General features: G+C 44.4%; 1 protein-coding gene across 1 annotated transcript in view; it reads right to left on the reverse strand.

The window, feature by feature from the left end:
- LOC111158116 (centrosomal protein 112) overlaps window positions 1-27495 on the reverse strand; it is a 414110-nt gene that overhangs the window by 35287 nt on the left and 351328 nt on the right. The window contains exon 23 of the mRNA XM_022519974.1: window positions 7534-7623. Coding sequence (XP_022375682.1) covers window positions 7534-7623 — 90 coding nt within the window. The remainder of the gene's footprint in view (window positions 1-7533; window positions 7624-27495) is intronic.

The raw sequence follows: 27495 nt of genomic DNA on the forward strand, positions 1-27495 counted from the left end.
GGGGCCCATCCTCAAAGAGCAAACATCTACTAAGAGAGCGTGATGGGAAAACCTTTAACAGAGTTTCACAGAAAGTGTTAAAAGAGCACAGATGAAAGAGGGACACTGGAGTGGGCAGGAGAGTTTTGAGGATGAGGTTCAGGGCAGCAAGGACTTTACTGAGCAATTCAGTGTGACAAAAGCACCAGGGGGTGCCTTGAATTGTTACATAGGGCCATCACCCTCAAGGAGCTGAAAGTCTAGCGGGGAAATCTTTTTGGCTTTTATGACATTAAATTCCTCTGGCTCTGCTCTTCTCTCCTTGACCAATCATCCTTTAAAACCCTCTTTGGATCCTCCGCTACCTTTTCTTGTCCACGCATCTGCCCGCGGGCCTCTCGTCTCTTGCCTCTCCGTATCACCCACATCCTTTGGGCTTTGCTAGGTTCCCCCCTCAAGAGGATCCAGACATGCCTCCATTCCTTCTTGAGTTCTAGTTCAGGTTTTCTATTACATGTCTCCAAACGAACGTCCTGCAGCTAGCCTCTTGGACTCAACATCTCGTGGAAAATACACTATTCATCAGTCTATCAATTCAAAGACGTGGTATTATGCTTTTCTCTTGCCCTCTGCATCTTTATGTTCTGGGAATTTCAAGTGAGTCTCCTCATCTCCTCCTTTCTTTCTACTCCCTTTGACAAGATCGAGTTCGAGCCCTCCTGGTCTCTTGTGACTCATGATGTGAATTTTAGTGCTATACCCTCTGAATTCATCTCTTTTCACCCCTGGTTCATCTCATCTGCTGCTGCCAGATTAATCTTTCTAAAGTATAAATGCAATCCTAGAACACTACCCAGTTAAAGGGCAAAAATCCTCAATGGCGGACAACCGCTTTCTGACCAGTGAGTGATTTCCTTAACACTCCATGCCAGATTGGCCACCAATGCTCCTAACACACAGTGCTCTGCTTGGTAAAGAATAGGTAATAACACAAGTTTTTTTTTTTTTTTTTTTTTTTTTTTTTTTTTTTTTGTGAATGGATGAAATGAACCCAGCTAGATCTCTGGTCTTATTCTCCTTTTCACTGACGCTACCTTGTGACCACGATATTAGTCACTATTCCCCGAGCCTTCTGAGCCCGTTCTGCTTCATGGCTTCCCTCATTCTGTTCCAAATGTCTTTTTGTCCTGCTAATGCCTCGCTCACATGTCCCCTTGTACTTTATGAGCAACTGTAATGATGCACATTTCATCTGCATTATGTTTTATGCTTTTTGAAGTATTTCTCACACATTATCTTGTTTTGATGTTCACATCAATCCTGTGGGAAAGTATTGTTACCGACATTTTACGAACTTGGTATCCAAAAAGGTTACATGACTTGCCCAAGAGCACACGACCAGTAGCGACAAGATCGACTTGGGAGCAGTAGTGCTTCTCTGCTAGATCATATGAGTCCTTGAAGCCTCTCCTCCTTCTTGGTAGGGGTCTCTGGGACAACCTTTGTTCCCTCCTCAAACAGACACAATCACCTGTGTTCACTGGATTCTCTCCTAAATTAATTGGTGTGGCTAGATCAATTAAATATAAAGTGAGCTGCTACAAAGCTGAGATTGAGATGTTAAGTGTGACTGGATTTTATATCCAGCATATATGTGCATGTATATTATATGTAATATAAATTACATTATTGATTTAGTGTATGCACATTTTAGTAATTTTCCAATTTTCTGAGTATAGCTGACACACAATGTTCCATTAGTTTCAGGTGTACAAGATAGTGACTTGACAAATTTATACATTATGCTCCATTCCCCACAGTGCAGCTACCGTCAGTTACCATACAACGCTATCATAGTATCATTTACTATACGCCTCAGGCTGTGCCTTTCATGCCCGGGACTTATTCATTCCATAACTGGAAGCTGGTATCTCCCTCCCCTCCCCCTGCCTGCACCCATTTTGCCCACCCGTCTCATGCCTCTCCCCTCTGGCAACCATCAGTTTGTTCTCTGTCATAGCTCTGATTCTGCTTTTTGTTTATTCATTTGGTTTTTTTTAGAACCCACATGAGTGAAATCATATGGTATTTGTCTTCCTCAGTCTTTCTTCACTCAGCATAACACCCCCTGTGTTCATCTGTGTTGTTGCAAATGGCGCGATGCCATCACTTTTTATGGCTGTGTAATATTCTACTGTGTGTAATCATACATATAGAGTATTTATTCCATTGTATATACCCCATTTATATAAATTTCACCTATCTTCCAATATCTCTCTCCCTTTCTCACACACACTCTCTCTCACACACATATATATATGCCACATTTTCCTTATCTGTTCTTCTATTGATGGACACTTAGGTTGCTCCCATATCTTGGCTGTTGTAAATAATGCTGGAATAAACATAGGGGGCATTTATCTTTCCAAATTGATATTTTGGTTTTCTTTAGGTAAATACCCAGAAGCAGAGTTACTGCATCCTATGGTAATTTTATTTTTTTATTTTTTGAGGAACCTCCACACTGTTCTCTGGAGTGGCCGCACCAGTTTGCATTTCCACCAACGGTGCACGAAGGTTCCTTTCTCTCCACATTCTCGCACACTTGTTATTTCTTGTCCTTTTGCTTCTAGCCATCCTGACAGGTATGAGGCGATGTCTCGCTGTGGTTTGGTTTGCATGTCCCTGATAATGAGTGCTGTTGAGCATCTTTTCATGTGTCTGACGGCCATCTGGATGTCTTCTCGGAGATATGTCTATTCGGGTCCTCTGCCCGATTTTTTAATCGGGTGGCTTGGGTTATTTTGGTGTTGAGTCGTGTAAGTTCTTTATATATTTTGGATGTCAGCCATTATATGATATATCACTTGCAAAGAGCCTTTCCCATTTAGTAGGCTGCCTTCGCTCGATATTTTAAGACAATTTACGAGTTACTTCTGTCAGCACAGTCCAGACCCTTTGTGCCTAGGCACACCAGATATGACAAGGAGCTAAACCAGCTGGCTGCCCCAAAACATTAGCCATAAAACCGGACAGGATCTCCAGGGGGAGTCCCAGGCAACACGATGAGGTAGGCACCCAGGCGTTCCATGAGAAGCTGGCGGCAGCACTGCTCTCCCCCCGCCCCCACCACCGCTCAGCAAGGACCTGGTTCCCTTGAAGGCCGAAGGATTCTGAAACCACCACTTGCCTGCAAGCTCCAAGCTCTGCCTGGGGAGGTGGACCCTACCCTTTTACCAGCTAGAGAGCTTTCCATCCCTTCCCCTTGGGGAAGATGGACAGCAGTACCAATGTGTGTGTTCTCTCTGCATCCTGTGAGCCCGGGCCTCTATGCCAGTCCAAAGAAAAAGAACCTCCTTTAAATTCCATGCCTGGAGTCCCTTTTACACATATGTTCTCTGCTCTACTCGACTATAAGCTCCTCGAGGACAAGGACTATGACTTACTCATCTGTGTCTTCTCAGCACCTATCGCTGCTCAGCACAGTATGCCTATTAAAAGAATGAAATGTGCAAAAAAAAAGGTATGACCCTGTGAGTGAAATGCACAGCATTATACTTTATTTACTGGATCTTGAAGGTATTATTTTTTTCTCAGTAACTTATCTAAAATCATCTTCTGAGAAACTGCATGACCAATGTAATCAAAGCTATTCATACTTTCAAAACTTAAGATACTCAGTTCAAAGGAGGGGTTGTGTCCCATGTATGTGATTATCTGACATTGTTTGGTGCCTTTATATAGTGTTAAAAATATCAAGTAAAATGTTAGACTGTTATTTTTCTTCCCTCTCTTTTCTGTGACTTATTAGACCAAATTATCTTGGCCAGGGCTAGCAAATTACTTAGTCTCATTGCAAACAATGAAATCTTGTTTGCTCCCATGAATGAGATTTGGTTTTACACATATCTGAACCTAAGAGATACACGACATTTATTCATTTTACAGAGGGAAAACAGTTGCTGGGAGTGAGCTGCCCGCCTAGCACATGGGTAGGAGAAGTCCTACCCCAGGCCCACCGCTACCATGTTAGGGATTCACTTCCTTTTCGGATGACTTCATTTTCTTTTCTTTTTTTTTTTAAGATTTTTTTTTTTTTTTAATTTATTTGACAGACAGAGATCACAAGTAGGCAGAGAGAGAAGGAAGCAGGCTCCCTACCGAGCAGAGAGCCCAATGCGGGGCTTGCTCCCAGGACCCCAGGATCATGACCTGTGCTGAAGGCAGAGGCTTTAACCCACTGAGTGCCCCTCGGATGACTTCATTTTCCTTGCACAATGAGGAAGTTTGCTCAGAGCTCTGAAAGCCCCCCCGCCCCCCTTGCTGCACCTATGGGATTCTTGCTCCATCTAATCTAGAATTTGAAATTATTAACTCCTGGTATGGAAAAAAATAAGGGTGATTTTAAAATTACTTTGTTATTTGTGGATTATAGGACACGTGCTTCTATAGGGCTGACTTAGAAAATGAGTATTTTTCTCATTTTACTTGTGTTATCATGAAAGTGCATTAGAGCAAATTAACCCTTTGGAACTATGGGTGAACAACGCCTCTTTGGTGACTCCGTTGACTGAGGCCCCCGTGGTGAGGGGAGAGATGCCGGCGTGCAGGCAAGGGGCGGACGGCAAGAATACCGCCCATCAAGACCTGATGAGAAGCAGCTTTTTGTTTTTAATTAAAAACATAACTTTTAAAATGCCTCATTCATTTTTTGTTTTTATAGACTCAAAACACAGGAATTTTTCTTAAATGAAAAACAGAAACAGTTTTTTGTTGTTGTTGTTGTTGTTTTTTTTAAGCAAGCAAGTTAAAAAAGGAAGGCCAGGAAATTGTCCTTTGTAATTCTGCCAGTCTCAATTTTGATTCTTTGTGCAATGAGTATCAGGATAATAATATTTGGTCGAAAAGAAAGGGAAGAAAGTTCCAAGAAGCTGTTTTGATTATTTGATAGGCTGATGTCAGACCGGCTACTGGTCCTACAGTTGCTTTGACAGATGCAAAAAAAGAAATCCCAACACAATTTCAACATCTGAAGTATCCTAAGTAAGCTCATCTATAAGGAGACCCTACAAAATGTCCATGGTGATACTTGTCATTATTTTTGACTATTTCCATGAGTGTCACAAGTTGAAAGGGGGCCATAGGTCAAATTTAGATAAAACCGAAGTTAAATTAAGTGAATGATAGAGGAATACGATTTATTACGTGCTCATTATTTGCTCTTCAGTTTTGTTGAAACAATTGGCATCGAATCCTAGCCACACCCTAGGATCTTGTGGAAAGAATTCAACGTTTTATGGTTGCGACGGTTACGAAATACTCAGTTTTACCCATGGGTATTTCCTGACATTTCTTTGGTAAACTGTAGCCCTAACAGAAGATATCAGGAATTAGCGCAAGAAATAGTCTAAAAAGCCATTGTCGCTACAGAGATGAAAGCAACTTTGATGATCAAAAAGAAGCAAAAAAAAAAAAAAAAAAAAAAAAGACAAAAAATGGCCCCTGAATCCTTCCCTATTGTTCATTTGGGATTTCTTAATTTCCCTACTCTCAATATATTACGGAATTTTCTGTGTGAAGTTTTGCCATGAATTGGAGTGACGTCAACAAAGTTTTACCTTAAGTCATATTTTATCATGAATTGGAGGAGCCCCAGGAGGGAGCACCGTTTCCAGCTTTTAAGCAGCCGGTCTTCTCCCAGTTTCGAGCATCTGAGACGGAGGGTGAGCTCAGCGGCCCTTGGGCAGTGCGCAGGCCTGTGCGGGCCACACCTGAACATGACGCTGTGGTGTCCGAGGTCTAAGGAACCATCGTGGCCTGTTGCCAGATAGGCTCGGCTTTGGGTGCCTTTGCCCTCTGCTGTGCTCAGTCCCTGGCCAGTGAGTGGCATTTGCTACTGAGCCACGGGGATCTGCAACCGTAGGCCACCGGCAGGAGGAAGGCTTCAAAATTCTGACACATCTGGGTTCAAATTCACCTCTACTATTCACTAGCTGTGTGAGCTTGGACCAGTTACTCAGCCTCTCTGGGTTTTTGTGTGCCCTCCATGAAATGGGGATGGCAGTCCTGGCCCTATGTGGTTATTCTCATGACAAAGGAACTACCATGTGTAACGTGTCTCAGACAGTGTCTGCCACCTTTGGGCCTTTGATCAAGTGTAGTTATTATTAAACGGTCCATCCTGGTACCGTCTTACACTGTGATCCTGCTACCAAATGTACATTAGACTCTAGACAATTCACGCAGGTCCACGTATGTGTACATACATGCATGCTTATGCCTATGATGTAAGACATGACCTACACATAGATACATGGCAGGTACGTTACAAGGGACATAGATGACAGAGTAGGAAGGAGTTCTACGAGGTCAAGTCAAGTCATTGAGTACTAATACTCAGCATCTACTAGATGCTCACATTTGCCATTTTGTGCAAACCCCTACCTCGGATCCTGTTTGTAAGCACCTGCAAAGATGAAAAAAGTTTCCCTCTCAGCCGCCCATCAGTGTTTACTCTTCCCACGAGGTCATAATCATCTAACCTCGTGTTTCTACAAGACAGCTAAAGGGTGGAAATCCACCAATACCTATGGCGCTTTTCGTGCACGAAGGCTGGTGGCACTTAGGAGAACGTTAGCAGTGCTCTACCCCATGGCTAGGGACACTGTGTTTATCAAAGGTTTCATTAAGACTCACGATCTCTATTGATAACGTTGACCTTTTCATTTAAGCTGTCAAAATTACCACAAATAATAATTCACTATAACCAGAAGAACTGGATGAAAATAATCCTGTCATCTGAAAATAAAATAGGTCATTAGCTACTGTCATAGCCAGATTATTCGGGTTCTATTAGACTTCTTTCTCCAACATGAGAAGAGAGGGAAAATTAAAGTTCGAAGGAATATTTGGTTTGCAGGAGTACGAGAATGTCCATACATACGAGGGTGATGACGTGGCAGACACTGCCCTCTGCACAGAGGACATCCATTCCTCTCTTCTCGGTCCAGACTACCCTTCCTCTCCTAGTCCCTCCCCAGCAGGTGCATCCTGACCAGTCTAGGCTAATCTGGGGCTGGGGTGGGGGGAGGTCCCCTGAGTCCTCTTGCCAGGGATTGGACAGGCCAGGCTGAGCACGTGATCGGTTCTACCCAATGAGATGTGAAGGGCTGCATGGAAGGCACGTGGTGGCTCTGGGAAAGGTCTTTTTACTCTTCGGAAGGGCCCTCTGGACACTGCTAGGTCTGCACGGGAAGCCCAGAGCTGCTGTAGACCTCTTGGATTGCTTTAGGATGAAGCCATCCCAGGAGGCAGAGTCGTGGGAATGGCAGAGAAGCAGAGCCAGGCCCCGAAGCACTGGGCCCGGCGCCTGCCCTCCCTGCAGACTTCCGGTCATGTGAAGTCATGGGTCGCTAAGCCGTTTATGCCAACCAGGGCTGGGCTAGTCTGTTCCTTGCGGCCAACGCATCCCAGGGGCAACCAGAGCTACAGAAGCTGCTCGGCCTGGAGACAGGAAGCAGCCAACCAGCCAGCGGCAGCGCGGAGGGCACCTACCTGTTCTTGGGATTCTAGTTCCTTGTGCTGAAGTTTCTTCTCTGCACATCGCACCTGGCTGGCGCGGTTTTCTAGCTCATCTTGTAAAGCCTGAAATAGTGGAAGATAAACACATACATGTTAAAAAATTGCACCTCGAAAAGAAGTTTTACCCCTTGAACTGCCAGGAAAACCTCGGCTTGAGCCCTTACGGCTGGTGCCCAGAGCTCAGGCAAACAAAACCAGCCTCTTAAGGTCACACCCAGGTGTTTTCTGCTTTAGGAATTACTAACGTTACAGTTTCCAAACAGAAGACAGACACATTAGCAGGTGTCAGTTCCGTTTAGAAAAATGTCTCTGCTACTCCCAGCACAGAGCCACAAGCACGCAGCAAAGCATAAAGCCATCGCTAATGAAAGTAGCTCTCAGTCCACCTGCAGGGTACAGGGCACTCTGAAAAGTGTTGTGACAGCCTAGGAATTGTAATGGCGGACCAACAGGATGGGTTTCCCAATCATACTAATAGTTACCTTAAAGGAATCTCTTTATTAAGTCATGAAGGATGGTGTGGAATTTGAGGAGCCTGTAAGAAGTGTACGGAGGGGAGCTCTTTCAGTGGCCAAGTGGCTGCTGGAAACAGAATTCAGGTTAACATGGGGAATTTAGGAACCGTGAGATCAATAAGCATCATTGCCTCCATTACTATTTTAAGAGGTGAATTCGAAAAGTAACAGAATGCATTCAAACAATCTGACATAATATTGATATGATATACAGAAAATTATAAGTGAGAAGGACACATAGCATGGTAACTGCAAAGGTGCCAAATAAATTCTCAAAACAAAATTCAATCAAGGCAAAGGACTTCCGGCTGTGTGTCAAGAACTGTGATAGGCACTCTAGATAGAAGAGCAAAAGAAACCAGACAACAAAAAATTCCCTGTTCTCACGGAGCTTATATTACATTGGGGGGGGGGATAGGCAATAAGCAAATATGTGTAATATATTAGTGATAAGTGGAGAAGAGAAATAAATCAGGGCAGGAGGATATTCTTGAATGGGGCCAGGGAAGGTATTGCAATCTTAAAAATGGATGGCCCAGGAAGACTTGAGCAAATACTGGAAGGAGGAGAGAGAGCAAGTCATGGATATCTGTAGGCAGAGCCTTCCAAGCAGGGGACACTGTATGTGCAAAGGCCCTGAGGTGGGGGTGTTCAGGTCAGCGTGGAGAGGGACACCGGGGGAAGTCACACCATCAGGGACATCATAGGTGCCAAGTCACATCAGGTCATGCAAAGCTTTGGAGGGCAAATAAGAACTTCAGATTTTATTCAGAGGTAGAAGGAAAAGTTGCTGGAAGGTGTGGGCAAGTGTGGCTTTGGTTGCTGTGAGGAACAGATGGAAAAGGGGTAAGGGCAGAAGCAGGTAGGCAGGGTGGAGGTCACTGAAACATATTGGGGAAGGACGATGGGGAACTGGATCAGGGTGGTGGGTGGTAGCAGTTGGGGGTTTGAAGATAGAGTGACATCCCCAAGGGGTGGATGCAGAGCATGGAAATTAAAAAGATCCGCAGGATTTTGGCTCGAGCAGGTAGGAGGAGGCAGTCAGAGAACATAAGGGAAGGGTAGGGGGAGAACATCTGTCCAGCCTAGGATGCATTACGGTAAGTCTGGAATGTCCATGACGCATCCAAGCAAAGATGTGAGGTTGCAGCTAGGCGCAAGAGTCTGAAGTTCAGACCGAAATGTCCCAGTGTCCATTCAGGATTTTTTCAAAGCGACGCCAGTCTTTTCTGCACACAGACATCCACAGTGGCTCCTCACCTCTTCTGGAGTTCTAGATCCAGGCAGCATCTCATCAATGTTTTATGGTCACTCTCGACATGGAAAAACTATGCTTATGATTTGGTCTTTGATTTCAGGAAGACCACACATTGCCTGAAGCCTATCCAGAGATGAACCCCAGGCCAAGAGCCTCTCATTTAAAAAGTAAAAGGGTTTGAGGATGAGGTTAAAAGCTTTAGGGACTCCTTGATATTATGTCTGATTAAAAAACCTCCAGTTCAACCAAGTCTGCCCACGAGCTGGAAGGTGTCCTTGTTTACACTTCTGTTATTGCGGTCTGCGAATGCAACTGTTCCTGTGTTTGCTGATCAAGTCGCAGTTTCTTTTTTCCTTTTGGTAGCTACCAACAGGTAGGATCGCATCTGCTTTTCTGATGGCATCATCGGGGAGAGGAAGGATTACTGGAGTGGGAAGAATGTTTGCATGTTTTGTTCCCGGTCTTTCCTGCTCTCCCATCTGCCCTCATCCTGCTGTCAGCAGGATCTTCTTAAACCAAAATCTAATTATGTCTGTACCCCTGGAAATACTCAAACAGGACTCCAGCGTCCCTGAGATACAGCTTAAGCTCTTGGGCCTGGCTCGCAGGGACCTCCGTCTTCTGGCTCTGGCCAGGCTGAGCCCCTTGAAGCCCCAGCGCCCCGCTACTGCTCTGGCCAGCATCAGGTAACCCCGGCAGCTCTCAGGGATGGAGTGGGGTTTATTTTTAACCCTCACTGCAGCCCTGGACGGTAGGTGTTGCTTCCTCTGCATTAGAGAGCACAGAACTGAGGGTCAGGGAGGTTCCGCAGCCTGCTCAGGTCCCCGTGGCTGGTACTCAGGCACCAGACTGGAATTTTAAAATACCAATTTCACATTCTGTATGTTTTGCTACTCGCGCTGCCTCTTTCTCCATCTGAACCTGTTTTCCCTTTCTTTGCCTGGAAGCTGCTGCACCTGCTTGGCTTGAGGACGTCAGTCCTGAGAGCTGAGGTGGACCCCTCTGGGCTGCTATCCATCTGGGGCTTCAGAGAGTCAGCGTCCGGGTCCACTCAGGACGGATGGCCGCAGGAGCTCGGGGCTCTCTCCCCTCAGGTCTGCAAGCCTAGCGCCAGGCCAGCTTGACCCTGGCACACACTTGACCCTGAATTCGTGTTCATGGAAGGAGCTAATACATATCTGAACGAACTCCTGAGGAGAGGTACTTCGGTCACCAGGGTTTCTAAACGTCCTTAATGTAGCACATGAAACTAAAGGTTATTATGTTTCTCGAAACACAGAATGTACAACTATACCTTCCGAATATCTGTATCTAGGCACATATATGTATGTGTATAACATTATTGTTACTTGTGGTGATATATTGTCTGGTTTCTGCCTTAATAAAAAATACAACGCTTCCTTTATTTTTTTTTTTTTAGTTTTTTATCTTTATTTTATTTTTTTAAGATTTATTTGAGAGAGAGAGAGAGAGCGCATGTGCACACATGCTCGTGGGCATGCATGCAGGTGGGAGGGGCAGAGGGAGAGGGAGAGAGAATCCTCAAGTGGAGCATGGAGCCCGACACAGGGCTCGATCCCAGGAATCTGAGATCATGACCTGAGCCGAAACCAAGAGTCTGATGCTCAACTGACTGAGCCACCCAGGCACCCCTAGTTTTAATTTTTATTTCATAGAAGAAAATAAAGGAGAGGTGTACCTTTCTTGTCTTAAACAAAACATAGTTCCTGGCCTCCTGCCTCGTCTCCTTCCTCCTCCAGTAGTAGACCCTGGGAGCGGCCACACGCAGCGTGCCTGTCCTCCTGTCTAGCCTCTTGGCAGCCCGTCGCACCTGCCAGCTGTCCCCACCACGCTCCTGAGTCCGTTTTCATCACAGTCACTTGTTACCTCCCGAACGCCAAAGCCAGAAGCCAATTTTCTGCTCATCCCATGGCGGTATTTGGCCCTGTTCATGCCTCAGTGTTTTTGGCCCTTGAACTGTGAGGAACTAATTCTACAGAGTAAAGCCAGGGCCGAAGTAGGCAGGCTGCCACCAAAGTGCAGGCCAGATGTGATGGGAGGGGCTTGCAGGAGGGCTAGGGTGGGTGTGGCGGAATCAAGAATGGGGCATCAAGGGAAAGAGGGACTCAGAGATAACCACAAGGCTGTGACACTGAACAACCACAGAATATGACACCATGAACTACTGAAGGGACAAGGAGCCAGAGCAGTGGGGGCAGGCTGGTTTTTGACAAGTTGAGTTTAAGGTGCTGGTGGGACGTCATAGGGGACCAGTCACACCGGGAGGAGGTTCTGAGCAGCAGAGAGGGGTCTCAGATTAGGTGCAGATGTAAGTCTGCACTTTCATCCCCAAGAAAGATGCACTTGTAAGATGTAAGTCGAAGGAGGTTCTGAGCAGCAGAGAGGGGTCTCAGATTAGGTGCAGATGTAAGTCTGCACTTTCATCCCCAAGAAAGATGCACTTGAAAGATGTAAGTCGAAAGAAAAGAGGTGGTTCGAGACCCTGACTTCCTGCCCCACGGAAGAGTAGGCAAAGGGAGAGGAGGCCAAGGGGGCCGGTGAGAACTTGGGGGTCAGGGAGCGGCTGAGAATTTAGCCTTATAGGACTCTAGCAGAAAGCGTTTCTAACAGGACAGGTCACAGAATTACATCTGCTCCTTTCTCCACACTCCACAGAGGGAAAAGACTAAGTCAACCATATTTTATCAGTCTTATCAAACCAGAAGCGAAATCGCATTTGCTTTTGAGAAAGGTACCACTTTTCAAATTTGCTCGTAGTTTAAAGATGTAGATGTAAGACATAATCTTTTTAAGGTTAATCGGAGAAAGCAGTATGTCTAGAAATCACTTTTATTATCTGTTAAAAAAAATCAGTTTAAACAATTGAAAAGTAACCAAATAATATATCACTCTCAAAAAAGTTAAGATGTACTGAGATGAAAGGAAAATGACAGTTTATATTGGCAGCTGCTCCTGGTCTCAGATTCTAAAGAATTATTAGGCCATTAGAGTTCCAACCTCGGAATCTGACATAAGGACAATGTGAAAGTGACCACAATTACTCAATCAGCACAAGCAGAACATTCTTTCGAGTTGTGGCTTCTTGATTCAAAAGCCTTCAGATCTGACATTTGATATACACACACACACACAAAATCACAACTTTTGGTTTATTCCTGAGAAAAGCCCATGATACTGGAAGGACAGAATGTCCAGCACTGGGTCACAAATGGAAAACGGAATCCAACTTGCCCTGTTAAACTGTTTATTCTGCAAAATCATTCCTCGTCTCTCAGCTCTGCTGTGTTAACTTGCATCATTACTGAAAAGGCAGTTCTTTTCTCCAATTAAGCCTGCCTTTAAGTACCACATAAGTCAGCTTGCTGTAGGAAGGAAGCTACACTGTGCTGACTCTCAGAGTGCTTTGTGGTGGTTGGGAAGAAAGAATGACACTTTCCAGAAGAAAAATGTAAATGACATAATAAGCTTTGCCAGGACAATGAGGGTATGCCACACTCTTTAAAAGGGAGCATGTTATAAGATAATTTGATTTGTTTGTTTAAAATATGAAAATAATGAGGGCAAATTAAAGTCTAAAGGATTATACATGTCAATGGACTTCTGGGGTGAGGAGAAGGGCTGGTGGCTAATTGCCCAGTAAATGGCACCTGTGTCAGTACCAGAGCTTTGCTGTTGGTCTGGGGGAAAGAAAGGGAACTAGAGTCGATGTTATTTTCATAAAATTTATAAACAAGATTCAAAGCAAACCACTCAACCTGTAAAATCATGCATTAAGGAATTATTTGTAGTCTTATTTTTTTCTTTAAAGATTTTTTATTTACTTATTTGACAGACAGAGATCACAAGTAGGCAGAGAGGCAGGCAGAGAGAGAGGAGGAAGCAGGTTCTCCGCGGAGCAGAGAGCCTGATCAGGGCTTGATCCCAGGACCCTGGGATCATGACCTGAGCCGAAGGCAGAGGCTTTAACCCACTGAGCCACCCAGGTGCTCCTATTTGTAGTCTTATTAAAAACCAAAGTTTCTCTGGCTGTTCTGAATCAATTAAATGAACATGAAATGATGGCACATATATGCCTCTTAATAATGAAGAAATGAAACAAAAGAGTTCATTTCAATTATAAAGTGGTTGAAAAGTTATTTAATGAAGGAAAAAGTCATTGGAAGGGAGACACATTGTGCTATCGTGATAAAAAAGAAATGGGGCATCTGGCTGGCTCAGTCAGAGGAGCGTATGATTCTTGATCTTGCGGTCATGAGTTTGAGCCCCACAGTGGGTGGAGAGATTGCTTAGATGGATGGATGGATGGATGGATGGATGGACGGATGGGTGGGTTCATGCATGGAGAGCTAGCTAGCTATACAGATGTCAGAATGTTCCCAGTATACAAGGCATATGACAGAGGTTTTCACACTTAGTCTTTTAGTGTGACCAGAAGTCTTTCTAGAGATCTCACCTTGTCCTTAGCCAACCTCTTGGCCAGCTCCATAGATGGAGGTGGGTGTGGGCATCCACTCTGGCCCACGAGAGCTATGACCTTACAATCCTTTCTCAGTAGGCTGTCTGGGCAAGCACATTTTGTCTTCAGCTTGTCACCCAGAATTCCTGGCCTCCAGGTTCTCACCAGAGACTGCCATCTCAAACTCTCTGCCTCCCCCCATCTTTACCGAAACCTCTGTTGCAAGAAATTCGGAAAACCACTTTCTAATCAGAACAGAACCAACAGGAAAAAGCTACCCTCCCTTGAGTCACTTCTGGAAATACTGTCAGCAGAGTGAGCACTTACCATTTTGTTATGCAGACTGTAGGAGCATGCCTTCCTGCTTTTTAAGAGTTTTTAGACCAGTTCTCACTGACTTGATATTTCATGCATTTTACACTTATATTCTGCCTCATCCTGTGTTGCCAAGTTTTGGGAAAATGCCTATGTCTGACATTTTCACAAAGCATTATGAGGCCTATAGGCATATTTTTCTGAGTCTGCCATACACTGAGGGGCAAAGGATAAAAGGACCCTTTCCTTGGTTCTCTCCCCTAGACCATGTTCTACATGTTCTCTGGGAAGTGGGAATCTTGAATAGCGTAGAGTTCTTTTATTTGAAGAAACTGAGTTAAAGCATATGTAGACCATCAAATCATGGATTAAGTTTTGCCCTGTATAGATACAACATTGGGGTCCTCAAAGTCATTGATCTTGAAGACTTTGGGTTAGCTCTGTGGTCATGAAATGAGGAAGCAGATGAGCCTCTGGTGGGTGAAATGCAGAAAGGGCCTCGTTAGCAGCAAGCGCTGCATGGCCAAGGAGTTTAATAAGCAAAAAATCAGAATATTTGTACCGAAGAAGCTGCCCAAAAGAAGTCCGCCTGGCATACTGCTCCCCCTACTTTTGTGTATGTTTGAAAGTTTCCATAATAAAAAGCTAAAAAAATTTTAAGCTTCTCTTACTTAAAAAACATGAAGTCACCATATCTTTCATGAGGTTTGAATTTACTATCTCACTTCAGAGAAGACATGATTCATTCATCATTCAAGGGGTAGGAAAGATAGAGAAGGACTTCTCCATGTGTATTTTAAATATAAGTTAAGAATGCAAGGAGTGATGTTCATATTTTGGCCTAAGGAGAAGATAACTAGAAAGGGAAGGCTTATTTATATTTTTATTAGGATATAATTTACGGACGGTAAAATTCCAGGTTTATTTTTTAATGGAAGTGGTCTGTTTTCTATTCAAAACATGTAAGATGACTTAAAAGTTTGTGTCATAAAATACCTAGTAAGATTATAAAATCTTGATATAAACCATCATTCCCTGATTGGTTTATCCATCAATCAGAAATGACACCTGATCTGTGACTACAGAGAAGAGACACTAATTATGAAGGGGAAAGAGGCATGACTCTCATTTAAACCTTAATTGCCTTTTCAATAACACCCACATCTGTGTAAGGAGCACCACTTTGATTCAGTTTACAAACGGTGCTGACAGTATTTCTGATGAGTCGGTTTCCTTTGGTATGTCAATGGATAGAGAAACAGCAGGTGATTTTCTTTCTACTATTGCTAACTAAAAGCTAAGGAAAAATGAAAGAAAAGTAACAAAATCTCACTATTTTTATGCCAGATTTACAGACTTTTTTTTTTTTTAAAGCACATCTTGAGCAACTAGGATACAGCAGGAACACCAAGCCCTGTCCCCCAGATGAGGAGCTCTGACCCTGGGTGGGAGGGAAGATGACACAATGGCAGAGTCGCATTTTTCCTGGGTGGTCTCCCCGGCTATGTACAGAGGCCACTATAGCTCCTGTCGGATTTTATTATTATTTTTTTAATAGGCTAAATCTACTAACAAAAGTAACGAGTCTTCAACTGAAATGCCAGTCAAGATTTCTTTCAAAGTGATTTCTTCATTGAGACCTACCCAGGATGAATAACAAACCGTAAGAAAGTTTTATTAGTGATTCTACAGTGATGAGAGAATGGGCTCATACTATAGATCTAAAGAAAACCAGAACCACAGACACTGAAGAAGCCACTAAGGTATTCAAAACACAACAGAGTGTGTGTGTGTGTGTGTGTGTGTGTGTGTGTGTGTGTGTGTGTGTATGGCTTACAGTCAGGTTTTAAATTTTTTTTTCACATTCCAAGCAAGCATTTTTTTTTCTTTTTTTAACCTTCATAATTCAGTCTCCAGTGGTACTGGTATGAAGAAAAGGGAGATCTTTGGGGGGTGTTAACTCCATACATATGTTGCTCTTCACATCAAGCAAGATTCCTTTCAGGTGCAAAGTTTCTAGTCCTTGTAGCAACAAACCACATGTAGGAGAAATTGCACTTGGACGTGAGCCATTGCTATAGTACGCAGTATGCTACTGATTCAACGTGAAAGGGAAAAGTATTGTGGCCAGCATGAAAAACAAGAGAAGTGTTTTCACCCAAGAATAAGAAAGTTTTTACTTATTCTCTCTCATGTACGTGCCTATTTTCAGGCTTTTAAAATTCCTGAAGAACTTCCTTCAAAAGTCCTAATAATGCACTTTTAAAAATGTTGCTGTTTCCTGGTCTTAACCCAGGTTTTAGGAACAGAAATCATGCTATTCCAAGACTACGACCTAGGGAAGCTGGCTTCTCCTGACGCACCTCATCGGTGTTTCCCGAGTCACACAAAGACCCACCTGACCTGACCCATGTCTCCTCTTCAAGAAGCCAGTATCTTTCTACTCAGGAAATCCAAAGCACAGGTTCTTATCTCGGGTAGTAGAAATGAGGATCAAGTTCAAGAACCACAGCTAGAATGGTTCAGGATCATGGAGGAGGGCAGAAGAGTGAAAAGTGTTGACATCTGGCAGACCACCCCTCTTCTGCACAAGCTCAGGGAAGAGGGAGCACTCGTAAGTCATTCATTTCCATTTTTACTTTCTTACAATGGCGAATCCTTCACACGCGTGATCCTTTGGGCCTGCAGCATTCATTCCAACAAACCCTGACTTCTTCTTCCTTTGAAACTGAAGAAGGGACATGCCGGCTAAGAGACAAGGCAGTTGAAGGAATGGCTACGGGGCTCCCTGTGGAGGTGGCTGGGTGCTGTCCTTAACCAAGGGGGACGGTGGACAGGGCAGAATTAAAACATATGGAAAGGAAGAGAGAAAATAAGTCTCTGTGTGACACAGATTCAATGGTAGTACGAGTGATGTCCACATGCTCGCACACTGCCGAGAGAGAGAGAGAGAGAGAGAGAGAGAGAGAGAGAGAGAGCGCTCATGAAGGAAGCAGTCTGGGGGAGCGAGATCTTGAGTTGAGTGTTAGAGCTGGAGCACGCACCATGACACCAGCGTCTCCTGTCCCACGGGCAGTGGCCCCCAGCTCCAGCAAGGGCCTTCCTGCTGAGAACCCTAGTTCATCTCCACACACATCTCCCGTGTCCCCTAGTGTGGGTCTCCCACTGTCTCTGTGTGCACATGGGTGCCTCACAGTCATCTCAGATATATCAAGTCTAAGACCAGACTCAGGGTGTTTCCCCTCCTTCCCCAGCTTCCCTCCCTGCTGTCCTTGCCATCAGCCATACGACTGTCTTTCTGCCACCACCTGGGTTTAAACTCACAGCCCCCTGTGGGCCGTCCCTCTTCCAATTCTCAGGCCTGGTTAGTTGCCCGAGATCCTTCAAACTCTATTTGAAGGCACTCTTACTTCTGCCTTCATTTTTGCATACTGGGATTCCGCATTTTTCCCGGTTGTGACCCCCTGTAACCCTTGGGAGACAAATTTTTTTCAAAGACTATCTTTTTATGTCATTCTCCATCTCCAGAAACATAAATGCCTGACCATCACTTAACCCTGTCAAGGTTAACATCAATCTACCTCATTCTGAATCCCTCCACGGTTTTGCTTACTGTGCACAGCATAATAACTCAAAGCTCCCACACGTCAGATGCTGTGCTAACATGTTAGCTCCTACATCAGGCCCTGTGTTAGGAGCCTTAAATACTCCCCTTCTTTTCACGATAACTCTCGGAGAAGCCTCATGGGGAGGGAGGGAGCTGAGGCTGCTACAGACTGCCCAAGCTTCCAACTAGAAAGTCATAAAGAGATTAACTGGCCCCAGGTCAGCCAGACCTGGAAGGAGGGAATGGTGCTGCCTGAGCACTGGGCTCTTCTGCCTCTCTGCCTCCACTTGCTGCTACCAAGATGCCCCCCCACCCCACTCCCACACTGCCCTGTGGGCCTCTGTTCTCTGTTCCTTTCTTCATCTTATCTAGAATGCCTCTGTCTCTAATGCTTTCCTTCCAAAAGCTTTCAATGACTCCAAATGATCTGGGTTTGGTCTTAAGATACTTAGTCTTCAACTTAATGAATCAAAATGTATAAAAGGCAGGAAGAGGGGCACCTGGGTGGCTCAGTGGGTTAAAGCCTCTGCTTTCGGCTCAGTTCATGATCCCAGGGTCCTGGGATCAAACCCCACATCGGGCTCTCTGCTCCGCGGAAAGCCTGCTTCCTCCTCTCTCTCCCTGCCTGCCTCTCTTGCGTACTTGTAATCTCTGTCTGTCAAATAAATAAAGTCTTAAAAAAAATAAATAAAAGGCAGGAAGAAAAAAGTTTCTATGTCACAGATTCAATAGTAGTAATGATGCCAGTGGTTTGCCTATCAGAGTACGGTGTCACAAGAGAATGGCATTACATCGTTATTCTGGGTTGGCTTGCATGCCCTCAAAAAGACATGTTGAAGTCCTAACCCTCAGAACCTCAAAACATGACCTTATTTGGAAATGGGGTCCTTGAAGATGGAATTAGTTAAGAAGAAGTCATACTGGACAAGAGTAGGCCCTTAATCCAGTAGGGCTGGTGCTCTTATACAAAGAGAAACATGGGAAGAGGTTGGCCATGTGACACTGGAGGGAGAGACTGGATAGAGAGCCATCTGCGAGCAAAGGACCTTCGAGATTGCTGGGAAACAGCAGGAGGTAAAGAACGAGGGAGGCATGGCCCTGCTGACACCTTGATTTTAGCCATTTTGTCTCTAGAACTGTGAGATGGTAACTTTCTGTTGTTTAAGCCATTTAATTTTTGGTACTTGGTGATGGCAGTCCTAGGGAGCTCATGTACCAAGGAACTTCCTGTGTCTTACACATTTTCTCTCTGAAACACTGTATCACGTGTGCACACCCACATACACACCCCCACAAGCAAGCACACACACATGCACGCACATTCCTTTTGTACTACCTAGTTCTAGACCTCATTTTGCCCACGTAAGGACCAACAGCATTGTCATTATGTGACAATCTGGAAACTTGGAGATTTTCTCCAATACATCTCCAATGTGTCCATTGGCATGTCTATCAGTTTGTGTCCATGCTTGTATCAGGTTATAAAGGCAGTCGTTCCAGCAAAACACTGGAGCATTCCTACACCATGAAAGCCAAGAGGCCCAGGACATGGAGTCTTGGTCCATGTCTTAGTGGACTAAGACTTACCTTAGTTCTTAGGTAAGCCTGTTTCCGGCCTTCCCACATTCACAGAGGGATGGAAATGATATATGCCACATAAAGTATTCCCTTTCTCTCCTTTCTTTTTCTTTCTTCCTTTTTCTCCCTTCCTCCCTCCCTCCCTCTCTCCTTTCCTTTCTTCCTTCTTTCCTTCCCTCCTTTTCTTTTTTTCTTCCTTTTTCTTCCTTCCTCCCTCCCTCCCTCCCTCTCTCCTTTCCTTTCTTCCTTCTTTCCTTCCTTCCTTTTCTTTTTCTTTCCTTCCTCCCTTTTTTTTCTTTTCCTTTCTTTCCTTTTCCTTTCCTTTCCTTACCCCCCCTTCCTTCCTTCCTTCCTTCTTTCTTTTCCCTAAGATACTATGATATCTGGAGCCAATACTTACAAAGAAAGAAGTTTCAAACTTTCTGTTTAAACCACTTAGAATGAGAGGATTTACAAAGATCCTGCTTAATGTTCAGCTGACACATTGTCAAAAACATTTATCATGCAACCTTTTGAAGTTTCTTCCACTCCCTTTTCATTATTAAAGCTTGGATTGCAGTTGGTTATCAACAACAAAGCACACATGTGATAGTGTTTTTAGAGTCCGTCTTTAGTCTGATTTCTGAACTACTAAGCAAAATTGAATTCTCCTGATCAGAAAAATGATTAGTGACCTAGTTTTCATGTGGAATGCAAAGCACAAGTGATCTCCGAAATAACTTCTATGCGGACCCAGAGACAGAGGAGGGGACTGGGAAATTTCACTTAAGTGAAATTAATGCTTTAAATTGTAAGACTCTTCAGATAGAAGAATGGGACACTTTAAGTTTGCCTACAATTCTTTCGGTGCCAATTAGGAAACAGTGACCTACATCATTGAGATTACTCTGGCAACTTCGTCCTAGTATAAATCTCTTCACATTAAGAATAACTCCAGTTCACATCTTCCAAAGAGGAAACAAAAGTCTTTCTAAATAATTCCACTGAATAATGTTTTTAAAATGTATACGATACATTTAGTCCTCATCTGGAAAGCAAAAAGTTGGGTGAGACATGGTCTTACTTTTTAAGGAGCTTACACTATCACAGAAGATATGCAATAAGGACAAAAAGCAGGGAGCATAAGAAGCGTGTTAAGCTCCAACTGAGAAAACAAAAGAGAAGAGGGAGGACAGAGGAAGGAGTTCAAGGACACCACAAAGAAGCAGGGCAGATAAATACAGAATGGGGGACATCCTACAGGACCTTGGTTTTTGTAAGAAGTCGACAGCATGGAGTAAAAAGTAAGAAAGGGTCTGCTTTCAACTGAAAAAGACACAAGGCAAATAGCACCACAAGTAATGTTCGGATCTTGCTTGAATCCTGATTCGGACAAATCAACTGCAAAGTGGCATTCTAAACTCAAGGGGGGATATCTAGCTATGTACAGGCATTTGATGATACTGAAAGACAACTGACAATTTTCTTTGGTATGACAGTGCCACCGTGACTGTGTGGGACAACGTCCACATTTTCGGAGAGGCATTCTGAAATAGCCAGGGGAAAACGACATGACGTCTTGAATTTGTTCTAGAGAATGTTAGCAAAGATAATGGGGAGAAAAGATAAAAGTACCTACGGCTAGATCTTGTTAACGTTGAAGCTGCGTGATGGGCAGTCACTGAAGCTGGGTATAGAGGGTCTATGCTCTCTATTTTGGGTAGGTGTGCAAATTGTCGTATTCAAATTTAAAAATATTTGTATACAATAAAACGACATGGGGTGGGGTGGGGTGGGGTGGGGTGGGAGCATGAAATTATGAGGAAAGTCTTCAGGGGGAAAGTGGCTCTTGGGGGGAACCTTGAGTGACAGTTGCAATTTGGACAGACAGATGGGGGAAGAGGAGGAACTGTCTGCCAAAGGAACAGCATTTGCAAAGTAAATAAGAGGAAAATGGGGGTGCACCTAGCCAAGAACCTGGAGTCCAACGAAGCAGTCCTGGGAAGGCAAGGTGCTCCTGAAAACGGAGTCAAGTTCAGACCAGAGAGGCCTTGAAGGCCAGGATGAGTTTACACAATTTGGTGAAGAGGAGATGCCCTTTTGTGCTGTGCTTACACTTAAGAAAAGTACACATAATTACTTCCTAGATACTAATGATGCACGTCCCAGGCTTAGCACATCCCAAACTGGATGAATTATCAGGTTTCCTACTTTCTTCCCCTCTCCCCTTACCCACCCCACCCCTTTGCCTAAATGTATTTAAGTCCCTATGTATTCAGAGCTAGATTAATGGACCCCATATTCCTCCAGTCATCCGAATCAGGAAGCTCGAGGATACGCCTGAATTGTCCTTACCCTTAAACCTCCTGCTAGACCATCTGCCTGCCTTCCAACTGCTTCTCTTCTCCGGTACACTGTTACTGCCCTTGCTGATTCTCCTCTGAGCTATGAACGCAGGCACAGGTCTCTCCTTTCCAACTCTCCGCTGCCACAGTAATGTCCCTATCGACTTCTCCCCACGTCTATGAACAGCACCAGCAACACCCACACAATCCAGACAGTTATCTCGAAGGAGAAGGCTCAGGAGGTAGCCTCACCAACTTGCTTTCATTCCACTCAGTCCCCTCCCCCAGAGTCCTGGTTTTCCTCACTAAACCTTGTGGATTCAGTCTCTTCAATACCTTTGGTTGGGTCCACGTGGCGCCATCTGAGTTGACATTCTCCAACTGTATTGTCAGAGCTTCCTCTCTCGTCTCTACTCATTCCTGGTGGCTCCTCTCAGCCAGTTCTCTACGGAGCAGCCAATTATCCAGGAGTTATCTAGAAGTTATCGTCGAATCCCTTCTTCCCTCACCTCCCCTGCCACACGCGATTCATCAGTAAGTTCTTACCACACACACAACCCACCCTCTTCTCCACCTCTGCTTCCACCAGCCCCATCTGAGCCATGGCTGCCTTTTACCTGAAGACTCCCGCAGTAGCCTCTAGTCTCCCTTCCTCTCCCGCCTACACCTTCTGCACGCAGTAGTCAGCTGCACCCATTTCAAGTGTGAATGGCTCTCACCTGCTCAAAACTCCCCATGGCTTAGCATTACACTTGGAATAATACCCCACTTTCCCTGAGGCGGGTGAGGCCTTAACTACTGCCACATGTCCCTCAGGCCTCCTCTATCAGCCTCTCTCTGACCCTCCTGCTCTAGCCACACGCTGGCTTCCTTTTGTTCTTTGAACATCACCAAATTTATTACCACCGTTGAGATTTGCAACTAGCTCTTCCCTTCTTTCAGGAACATTGTCTCCATGACCTTCACATGGTCAGCTTCTTGTAGCTAGTCTCAAATCATAAGCCCTTCCTTGGGCATGCCTTTCCTGACCATGCAGCCGAGACTGGCCACCTGGTCATCCTTTATGACATCCCACCTAAGGTCTTCGCAGAACACTTAGTACCACTTGATACTTTTCTTCTTTATTTTCTGTTTCTCTCTTCTTTAGAAGACCCTATGAAGGCCAGGAATGGATCCTGTTTACCACTGAATTTCAGGGACCGAGAATAGAGCTTTGCATATTAGAAGGGGCTCAATAAATACTTGCTGTAGAGTATCTGGTCATGTCCTCCTCTCTCAAAAATATTCCAAAGGTTCATGCATAGTCTTTAGGCATTGCCTCTAGGACTCCTGCCTCCCAGTCTGTCTCCACCATGCACCACCCTTGGCCACCCCTCTTGCTGCAGCCACACTGGCTCTCTGAGTCTGGCATGCCTGCCATTTTGCTGCCATCTTGCTTTACATATTCCTTTTTATCTGGGATGATATAATGATCTCTCTCCACACATCCCTTCAATCCCAGCTTAGACATCAATCTTGTGGAGCAACCTCTCCAGTCGGGCCTGTTAGAACTCCCGGAGCACCATGGCCTCTCTTTGGTAGCCCCATCAGGATCATAACTCTTAATTTACATCTGTGATTGTTTTGACTGGCATCTGTCTCTTCTTCGAGCCAAATTTCCCATGAGGGCAGGGGCTGGTCTTGGCAGTAAAGGATTTTAAAGACCACTGCGTTAAAAAGTTCATTCTCCTGGGAAATGAAACTTGCTGACAGTGGGGGCAGAGAAATGTGAATTATTTCCAAATTCCAATCTGAAAGTACAATAACAAACATGAACTTCGATGCTCCTAAATACGCAGCAAAAATTACATTCATGGTGAAACTATGAGACCTTTAATTTAATGATTTATGCTGCTTTTTTAAGATGAAAATTTCAGAGGGGCGCCTGGCTGGCTCAGTCGGTGGAGCATGCGACTCTTGCTCTTGGGGTCATAAGTTTGAGCCCCACACTGGGTGTAGAGCTCACACACAAAAAGAAGATGAAAGTTTCAGAAGTTTCCAAATGGATTTTTTTCATAATATTGAGGTTTCCCATGTGAGTTAAGAAAACGAAAAAGATTAAAAATTTTTTTGAATTACTGGATTAACAATGGCTATTGTCAGGAATGTGTTTTCCCTCAATCACTGTACAGCAGTACATGATAAATACAAAGAAAAGGCCATAATGATTCCACAGCTTTCAAATCAGCTTTAATCAGAGACAATGATGTGCAAGGTGAACCATGATTTCATGAACTAGCTTGGACCCAGCACACTTAAAGTAGGGATGCAAATAGTTTAAAAAAATATTTTTAAGCAACAAAACAAAACAAAACCAAAAAACCAAGGCTGGTTCTTGGCAGAGCTTAGCCAAAACATACTTTTCAACCTTAACTTTTCATCAAAGACTTTCCTTTACTAATGAATTATGCCTGGAACTGAAACTAGAAGGCCAGCACGGCCCCTTTGAAATGAACCACCACAAACCAAACACCTACGGCTTCAGATGAGTGTTGTTTCTCTCCAAAATGGACAAAACTCGTTTCAGTGCATTACCTGATTCGTATCCTTAAAAAAGATGTGGTCTAGGAAATCCAACGTTTTAATTTTTAAAAATTCTGCTTCCTCATTGATTTATTGCTAGCATGGCTTCTTAGTCCAACTTCTGAGTAGCTAAGACCTCTCAACCTCTCACTAGTAGATGAAACTTTGTTCTAGGACCTGATATCAATTTTAAACATTTGTTTTACTCACCCCCCCAACCACCCAGTTTTTATGTCTGACTTCTGATTGTCAAGTAATACGTGCTAATGAAGGAAAATCAACAAGCATAAAGAGGAAAATAAAGTTCCATACTCCTTGCATTCAGACATAACTAGCACTCACATCGTGGCTTTTCCTCATGCATGTGAAACAGCATGTTGAACTTGTAGGATCACTCCGTGTGATCACAGGAGCCCCTATCCTCTGTCTCCCACTGTTCCTGAAATCCTGCTTAGCAGAGGTAGCTTCTCTCCCGTTCCTTAGTGAAAACTCAGAAGGGACCCTGATTTTCAGTTCACCTTAGTCCGACAGCGACTTTAAATTGAACACATACTGTTACTCCATTTGGATTGTTCTTGACAAATTTAAATTGTTCCTAAAGGCAATTTCATCTAAGGCAAGACAGATTTAAAGGACTCCTGAGTGCCATTCTACAGCTTATTATGAACATACTTTTGCTTTCTGTTTCTCTTTGACCCAGGTCCTGAAGCAAGTGGGTGGTCCTGGGGGAACCCTGGGCCCCAACGTCCCTGGTGATGGCTGGGATCGGACTGGAGACTTGTTATAATTTACTCTCCCCTGGGACTAACCTCCTAACATTTGTCTTCACCCTGCCTCCTGGGCTCTGCTCCTGGCTGCAGTTCTCTTTGTACGTTGATTTTGGCCTGCGTGAGGATGGAGCGGCCCTCCTCACTCGCCTCTCTCTCTTCTGCACAGAGAAGGCACACCGAGTGGGACTCTATTGCCCCAGGCCCGTTTAATGATTATGTATCCAAGGCCCACTGTGTCCAACGGAACAATTTCTGAGATGCTGTACGTGAGGGAAATCAGGGCATGAATTAACGGTGCTTGCCATCACAGAGGAAGTATACTTCTCCCCATAACTCGTGGAGAAGACCCACAGAAGAGGAATAGTAGAACAAAAAATAAACACTTCTTCATCCGCCTCTTTTAGATCTCTGAGGAGACTAAAGTATTCAGTATTTATGTGTCAGGTGGAAAGGAGCCCAGAGAAAATGATGTCTAGTACTGCTTATATCCTAGGCAGGAAGACTTCCAAAGAGTTTTGAAATACGGCATATTACGAATGCTTGAGAAAGTAACATGAAACAGGCCAGGGTTATCCGCACCGCCCCTCATTGTGTACCAACGGCCCTCTTCCCTCTTCCCTCTCAGTGGCAGGGCCCAGACGAACATATAATTTCTGCTGTGCCATGGGGCTTCAAAAGGGTTTTGAGGCACAAAAAAAGCCTCGGCTTTCTCACCAGCAAATGTAAATAGTGACCAAAATAGTACCAGAAAGCAAGCAGGGTCGGAGCTGTCTGGGTCGGCGCACATTTTCACTTTTGAGGAGAGCATGTGAGCAAGTCTCTGCTCTGTGCAGGTGGGTGCCGGGGCTGGACGGGGCTCGCAGCACAGAGCCCAAGTCGGTGCCAAAAATCACCAGCGTCCTGCTGAGGAGGCTAACGCTGGGCCAGGAGGGAAGGAAAAAGTGGGCATAAAACCCAGGGAAGGTGGGCTGGAGGCACAAAAGAAATGGGAAAACACCACAGAAGTCTTCAAAGGGGAGCACGCGGACAGCCCAGACCACACTATAATCTCTGCACGGCACCCATGCTCACTTTTCCTGTGTGCTTTTTGGGATTCCTGTGTTTTGGCGGAAGGCAGGTAGTATTCTGGTACATGGCAAGTGAGTATTCTGGCAGCTTTACAGAAATAGAGAATATAAGATGTGAGGGGAGCGTGGCTTTCGAGCACAAAGTCGTGGTACCGGGGGTTACCGGGTATGCAGCCAATTAGAACCTGCTGATATAATTAACACTATAACATAGTCTTCTGGAATTGCTGTTCTTATTTTGGGGAATTACAAGCCCAACTCTGCAAAGGATACAAATTATATTAACTTTAGAAACAAAAACATAAGAAAATCTAAATACAGCCATGTAAGGAAAACCTATACTACCTAAAGAACAATTTTGAAGTTATTTTAAGAGTTATACCACATTATCGTGCTGCCCCCACTGGTTACCACAAAACACACACAGGTGAGGCAAAATTCAAATTTTTCACAAATATAGTCTATTCGCATCCCTCAAATTCTTTAATCGCTATTATTTCCTTCCATGTCAGGTCAGTTTACTTTCCTTCTTCCCTTAGTTCCTCTCCGAGGAGCTGAAGAAGACTTGATCTGCCTCTTCTCTCTTCATCTGTGCGGACCAGCTTCTCAGCCACCCTTCTAAAGGAGGCTTTGAATGCCAGCTCCTTAAACCTGGAATATGCTCCTCATCTAAATTATGCAAGCATCTGCTACCTTCTCCTCTTCAGAAAGAATTCGATGTTTCCCGAGAGACTATGTCCCTTTGAGCTCCAAACATAACCTCTCTCCCCCTTCTCCCTCTATCTCTCCCTGTTCTCTCCCTCCCTCTGTCCCTCCTTCTCTCTCTCTCTGCCCATGTTACACATGTTACATGTTACACATGTAAATGTGTAACATTTTTAAGGTGATTCTGTTTGTTACATTTAATTTACTTTGAGTTGCGATAACCCAACTGATCAAAATGTACGAAAGTCAACCAGCCAGATATTTTACAAAGTCCCTTTTCTCCCTCTATATATCGCTGGAAGTTTTTTACCACTGAGTTGGTATTTATTGGCCATTTACATAAAGATGAAACCACCCAACAGTACAGGCATCCGTCAGTTCACTCTTGTCCTGTTACCTGTGGATACAGAATGTGACCCAGTCCTGGCCTTCCTCCTTCTCAGCTACAATCATAGGACCTCAGGGTCCTCATTAATCAGCCATCAGTGTCCCTAGTCACCTTCCTAGTTCCATCTTTTTCTCTCCTCTGAAAACCTTAACTTCACCTCCATTTTGGCAATCCATTCTACTGCTGTATCATACATATATCCTCTTCTTATTTAGAATCGGTGCATCTCTAACAAATTAAGCAATCCCATATGCTGATCTAATAAAAGGAACAACATCACCCAAGATCTATATACAGGGAAACAGTGGGTGTAGTCAGACCATAAAAAGGTCTACTCTGGTTGATGCTTTGAGTACATGAGGAAATAGA

The sequence above is a fragment of the Enhydra lutris genome, unplaced genomic scaffold (genome assembly GCF_002288905.1).
Source record: "Enhydra lutris kenyoni isolate GAN:26980312 unplaced genomic scaffold, ASM228890v2 scaffoldscaffold57, whole genome shotgun sequence".
Classification (NCBI taxonomy): Eukaryota; Metazoa; Chordata; class Mammalia; order Carnivora; family Mustelidae; genus Enhydra; species Enhydra lutris.